The sequence below is a fragment of the Garra rufa genome, chromosome 13, assembly GCF_049309525.1.
Source record: "Garra rufa chromosome 13, GarRuf1.0, whole genome shotgun sequence".
NCBI lineage: Eukaryota > Metazoa > Chordata > Actinopteri > Cypriniformes > Cyprinidae > Garra > Garra rufa.
In genome coordinates, this window is record NC_133373.1 from 38,468,263 (window position 1) to 38,475,084 (window position 6,822).

General features: G+C 34.1%; 1 protein-coding gene across 1 annotated transcript in view; it reads left to right on the top strand.

Annotated features, from left to right (window-relative positions):
• LOC141283427 (alpha-(1,6)-fucosyltransferase-like) overlaps window positions 1–6,585 on the top strand; it is a 93,259-nt gene extending 86,674 nt beyond the window's left edge. Inside the window, exons 7-10 of the mRNA XM_073816711.1 lie at window positions 2,230–2,476; window positions 3,547–3,723; window positions 4,172–4,322; window positions 5,774–6,585. Of these exons, the coding sequence (XP_073672812.1) occupies window positions 2,230–2,476; window positions 3,547–3,723; window positions 4,172–4,322; window positions 5,774–6,103 (905 nt within the window). The 3' untranslated portion in view covers window positions 6,104–6,585. The remainder of the gene's footprint in view (window positions 1–2,229; window positions 2,477–3,546; window positions 3,724–4,171; window positions 4,323–5,773) is intronic.
• The last annotated feature ends 237 nt before the right edge of the window (window positions 6,586–6,822 follow it).

Genomic DNA, 6,822 nt, shown 5'->3' on the forward strand with positions numbered 1-6,822 from the left:
GAGTTATGAGAATAATGAGATAAGAAGTCGGTTATCTTTTTTTCTGTGGTGGATTGGGGGAGAAAATGCAAAACTGTTTTATTTTGAAAAACTGAATTCTTAATTTATATCTCACAGTTCTTAATTTTTGGTCAGAATTGCAAGATATAAACTGAAATGAAAGTAAATGTTGACAGATTCTGTCCCAAAATGACAAAAAACACCATGAAAGTGTCATAGAAGTGCATAAAAGTGGTCTATATGATTTGTGTGCTGCTTTCCAAATGTTTACATGTCTATTTTACATCTGATAGGAAAAGTCCTATAGACTTTCAAGATGTAAATGCAGATTCATTCAGTTTGTTTGCTGGGTTATACAAGGTGCTTGAATTTGACTTTTTTTTTAAAGGCCTGGAAAACCCTTGAAAATAGCAGTATTCACGAAGAGGTACTTGAAAAGTGCTTGAATTATTTAAAGACAATGTAGCTATGAAATAAAGTGTTAAATTTTTTTGCAATAAGCACATATATTCACGCAAAATTCAACAGTTTAAAAAACATTATACTTTTTCCTTGTCTCAGTTAATGTCATAAAACTAGCAAGCCAAGCCAGCAAGTAGTACTGACATGTAAGCATGGTTGAAGAGGAACAGATGAACCGAATGAATTGAGTGAGTCATTTATGCTGGAACCACTCCGCTTGATTTAAACTCGTGACTTCAATCTTTTATTTCATAAAAAGATGTATAGTGATGGGTGAAAAGGATCTTTTCGAAACTCTGAATCAGTTGGACCATTGTGTCGCAAAATGATTCACTGTTTCAAAGTGCTCCAATCGGATCGCGTTTCGCGAATCACTTGATTCAGATCTAAACTTCGAATCGCGCATCGCAAATCATTTGATTAATATCGGGACTTTGGAGTACGTTCGCAAATCATTTTACTTTGATAGGAACTTTGCGCATCTTGAATCATACAATGAAATTTAATTTTGTACATATTAGACTGTGTTTTATAGATGTCTACACCTACCCCTTACAATAATGCGAAAATAGTAATTATTGTTACAAAGTGTGACAAAATTTATGCTATGTTGTGCGCATTCCCAGTATCCAGCTGTCTTCCTTCTAGCCTATCATTTCACATTTTGAATCGCGACCCACGTTCCAAGTCTGCACCTGAAATAAGGGTTCGCGAATCATTATTCTGATGGCGACTTTGGTGCACGGAGTGCGATTCATTTGATTCAGATCGGAAATTCAACGTAGGTTTGTGAATCTTTTGGTTCAGATCAGAACTTCGGAGCATTGATTGTAAATAATTTGATTCAGATCTGGACTTTGCGTGCGTATGGTGAATAATTACTTTCAGATCAGGATTTCGGAGTGGGGTCACAAATGAAAGTTGAAAGTTTATTTGCACATTTAACATTTAAAATACAACTTTACAAATCCAATAAAAGAAGAAAATGAAAATACTGTGCAGGAGAGAATGAGAAGACCCTAAGGTCTTATAAAACCACCTCCCCAAAATCCCATTAAATAGACATAAAGTTGCATGATCAAACAAGACAATACAATCACACATCAAGCATTTAAATATAACAAATTAACAAGATAAACTTATTTACATGTTAACATTATTTTCAGCTCTCTTTTGAAAGAGTTTAGAGTGGTTTTAGTCTTTAAAGCGGGGTCTAAATGATTCCAGAGTGAAGGCCGTCTGTATTTCAGTGTAGATTGATTGGCCGTAGTTCTACAAAAGGGAAGATAAAAGTCTTTGCAGCGTCTTGTGGAGTAAGCATGAACATCTGAAGAATACATGAAAAAGTTATTAAAAGCTCTGGGCATAGTATTTGTCATATTCACATACTTGTACATAAAGATATTTATGCAATAGATGTTAACATTAAATATAGTCAAAATGTTATATTTTATGAAAAGCGGAGCAGATGATGACAATCTATTTGATTTACTCATAATTCTTAAGAATTTCTTTTGTAATAATAAAATCTTATTTAGATATGTTTGGCATGTTGCACCCCAAACAATATTACAGTACAGAATGTGGGGATAGATTATGTTTTCGTACATGAAATATCAATTAAAGAGCGAACTCTACTCAATATACCAACAGATTTCATTATTTTTCTACAAACATGTTGAATATGATATTTCCAGGCAAAGGTTTAAAACATGTTGCATAATTGAATTAACAGTTATAATGTTGCTATATTGTGCTTCTCTACAGGTGAGGCTCACGACCGGGACGTTCAGGTGGTGGAGTTGCCCATTGTGGACAGTCTTCACCCCAGACCTCCATACCTCCCGCTTGCTATCCCAGAAGACCTTGCACCCCGACTGCAGCGCCTCCACGGCGACCCGTCCGTCTGGTGGGTGTCTCAGTTCGTCAAGTACCTGGTCCGTCCTCAGGCCTGGCTGGAGAAGGAGATCCAGGACACCTGTGTCAAACTAGGCTTTAAACACCCCATCATTGGGTGAGTATATCTCTCGTCTTATTTGTCTTCTTATATTTCTTTCTTTCCATCTGTCTCCGTGTGTGTGTGTGTGTGTGTGTGTGTGTGTGTGTGTGTGTGTGTTTGTTTTTATCTTTGCCTGTGGCGGATGCGTCTGGGTGGGTGTTACACTGATAAAACACTGCGAGATAAAGATGACACACGATAACGAGAATGAACATGACTCACAATCACGATGAAATTAATGAGAATAAATGAGAATGAAATGATTGCAGCCCCATAGGAAGCACCATTGTCTCTTGACAGCACTGTGAAATGTAATAACCCAAATAATATAATAGAGTAAATCTATAGTGAAGCATAGAGATCAGCTGAAGAGAGAGATAGACACATATTAATGTGTTTGGTGAGTAAGTACTTGATTTCTGCTGCTTTTAGCTCCTGCTTCTAAAACGTTTCATTTTGGTGCTAAGCTCTGAGACCACCAAATATGTAATATAGATAAGTAAAAATGACTTTAATTTACATATTTTCATGGTTAGGACTACATAAGTATGGCGCTAGCAAGACCAAGGTCATGGGTTTGTTTCCCAGGGAATGCATGAACTGATACAATTCCCAACTTGAATGCAATTTATTTTTGGGTTTGATAAATGCATAAATGCTGAATGTATAATGCATTTAGCAAACCAAAAAATAAATGCATAATGTGCATAAATAATTTTTATCACTTTATTTAAGTGCATAAATGTTTTTTATGCATTTAAGTGCATTTAGCAGATGCTTTTATCATTTCATCAGTTTATGCATTCCCTGGGAATCGAACCCATGACCTTGGCGTTGCTAGAATTGTGTTATAATGTTTGAACTACAGGTTAATATAGGATTTCCACTGAGGCAACAAATAGAGCATGCAAAGCATGTTGAGCTGTTCACACTTAACTAAAATACAAATGAGAAAAATCGACATGGCTACTACAAAGTGCATTGAAGAAAAATGAAATAACCTCTCAGATAACAAATGAGGGGGTAATCCCAATTGTTTCTATAGATTGAAGCAGATAAATCCAGTTTGTGTCTCTGTCTCACAGCGTCCATGTCAGACGGACAGATAAAGTCGGGACAGAGGCTGCGTTTCACCCCATAGAGGAGTACATGGTCCATGTGGAGGAACAGTTCCAGTACATGGCTCAACGGGGACATGTGGATAAAAAACGAGTGTATTTGGCCACCGATGACCCCTCGCTGTTACAGGAGGCAAAAACCAAGTGAGTTATGAGTCCTTGAAAGGTCATGAAAAAAGTTGGTTTTGAAAAAGTTCAGGATGGGAGACAAACAACAAAACAACGACTACTGATCCAGTAGGCTTTATTTCGCTCTCTTAGAGTGAAAAGTATGGAAGGTTTCCACAGATGCCCTCTGCAGTTCATCACTGCATGCAGCAAAATGAAACATTTTGCATGAATTTATACGCTTACATTACATTACAAATACACATATATATATCTAATGCACAAGGTTTAAAATCTCATTGCCAAGGTCAAAGTGGAAAATTAAAATAGTTGGGCAAAAAACTTTTTTCCTATAATTAAAATGATGAATGTTTACTTTGTCTTCCATTATGTGCTTGTAAAAAAATATGGTTTCATGTTTCAAACCCCTTTAGAGTTCACGGCCTCTTCTAATATTTAAATGTATTTTGCGTGTGTTTTTCAGGTACACAGACTATGAGTTCATCAGTGATAACTCCATCTCTTGGTCAGCGAGTTTACATAACCGATACACAGAGAATTCACTCAGAGGCGTCATCCTGGACATCCACTTCCTGTCTCAGACTGACTTCCTGGTTTGCACCTTCTCCTCACAGGTACATCAATAATTGTTTATTTTATCAGTAACATTTTACACAATAAGGTTTCATTTGTTAACATTAAGTACACTAGTAAACATGAACAAACAAACAATATTTCCACAGCATTGTTACTCTAGATGTTACTTTCAACATTAACTAATACATTTTTTTAATTATAAGCTGTTTCTAATAACATCAGTTCAGCTAACATGAACAAACAATGAAGAATTGTATTTGTATTAACTAACATTAAGAAAAATAGTAAATGTTTTGAGTTTAGCAATAAAACATTAAAGTGATTATATTAAGTTGTTAAACATTGATACTGTGTTATTTCAGTATCCTTGAGATATTATTGTAGTTTTTATAAAAATGTTAAGTCATAATTTTTATATATATTCTTATAATGTTTTCTTAATTTTTTGTGTTCAAGTTTTAGTAATGTTGTTTTCTTTTTAGTTTTAGTAGATTTTGTGTGTGTGTGTGTGTGTGTGTGTGTGTGTGTGTGTGTGTGTGTGTGTGTGTGTGTGTGTGTGTGTGTGTGTGTGTGTGTGTGTGTGTGTATATAAAACTGAAATTAAAAAAAATGATGCAAAATGTTATATGTAACTATAAAGAGTTTATATGTATATAGAATTAAATATAAATATAAATATAAATATGTATAGACAACTATTATTATAATATATACATGTGCGTGTATGTATTTATATATACATTATTAATATACTCAGTACTCACACATATATTATGTAAAAACAAACTTTTATTTTGGATGTGATTAATCACGATTAATCATTTGACAGCCCTAATTTTTTTTTTTTTTTTCCCAGTTTTAGTTTATTTCAGTACATCAAGTTAGAAATAAGATAAAATAAGAAATGTTGCCTTGTTTAATGGATTTTAATGTAATTTTTTGTTTTATTTAACCATAATAACCCTGCATTGAGGCACATTAGAGTAATGCGCATTGCAGATAAAATATGCTTTATTATTATTAAAATAATGTCAAAATGCAAAAAGAGTTAATGGTCTTGAAACAGGCCTCATGTCCATTTATAAAGATTATAAAGATAAAGAACATTTTGTCATTTTAAATCATTGTTTTGGAATTGCAGCAATGGTAGACCATTAATTACTAACACAGCAATATAATTAATAAATGCTGTAATGACATGCATACAAAAATAAAATTGCGTTTAAAAATGAATCAGTTGTTCCCTCATTGTAGCAAATCATGGCCACAAATTTAATTAAAAACCAAGGGAATGAAATAAAAAAAATGGCCATGATTAACTAAAATGAGAGAGAGAATTGTTTTATACTTTTTCTTTTATTCTTATATACTATACTTTATAACTTTAGATATACTTTTTATATCTTCTTATATTTTTTGTTGTTGGCCTTCATACATATTAGCTAATGCATTAACTTAATTTTGTGACTTGTTCTTGTGTTTTTATCAGGTGTGTCGTGTTGCGTATGAAATCATGCAGACTCTTCATCCGGATGCCTCGGCTTTCTTTCGCTCTTTGGATGACATCTACTACTTTGGTGGACAGAACGCGCACAACCAAATCGCCATCTACCCACATCAGGCGCGCACAGCAGAGGACATCCCGCTAGAGCCCGGAGACGTCATCGGAGTGGCCGGAAACCACTGGGACGGCTACTCAAAAGGGGTCAACCGCAAACTGGGACGCACCGGCCTCTATCCGTCCTATAAAGTCAAAGAGAAGATTGAGACGGTGAAGTATCCCACTTACCCCGAAGCAGACAAGCTGCTGAGCTTATAGAACAAACACACATTAATAATTAACGCACGGACGGCTGAACTTGCCATGCACTGGGTAACAAACACTCTAAGACGTGTGTATCTGTGTGAGAGTATTTATAGGATGGACGCACCTTTTAGGTTTGTATAAATTGCATAAGGATCTCATAAACTGCTGTGGACATCAAGAGCCATTCAAACGGCACTCAGATCAGCAGAAGCTAATGATTTGAAAAAAAACAAAAAACATTTTTTTAATTGTTTTAATGTTTTTTAAATATTCTCTTGCCTTTTTTGTCACTTTCTCTGTCCTCGAACTGGAGTGAGTCTCACAGAGGCTGTCAAGCATAATTTTAGGTCACATTTCACCCATAGAATCAACAGGAAAAGTAAGAAATTATATTGTGCATTAAGAAAATGAAGCCTATTTGAATATTTTGCATTGACATTTATTTTCATAAAGTACAAAAAAAGGTCTGCACTCAAAAATTGTTTTTATTTATTTAAAGCAGGGGATAAAACCTAATACAGTTTCAGAATATTTTCGTAAAAGTGCATGTGTTATTTTTAACATATTTATTTTATTTATTTATTTAATGTTAGGTTTATATGATTATATTACGAAAAAAGTTTGATTTTTATGATTTTTTTTATACTGCCTTTTTCTAATATTTATTTATTTAGAATTTATTTTTTATAATTTTCTATACATTAAAATGTGTAATTATGTAAATTGCTGAG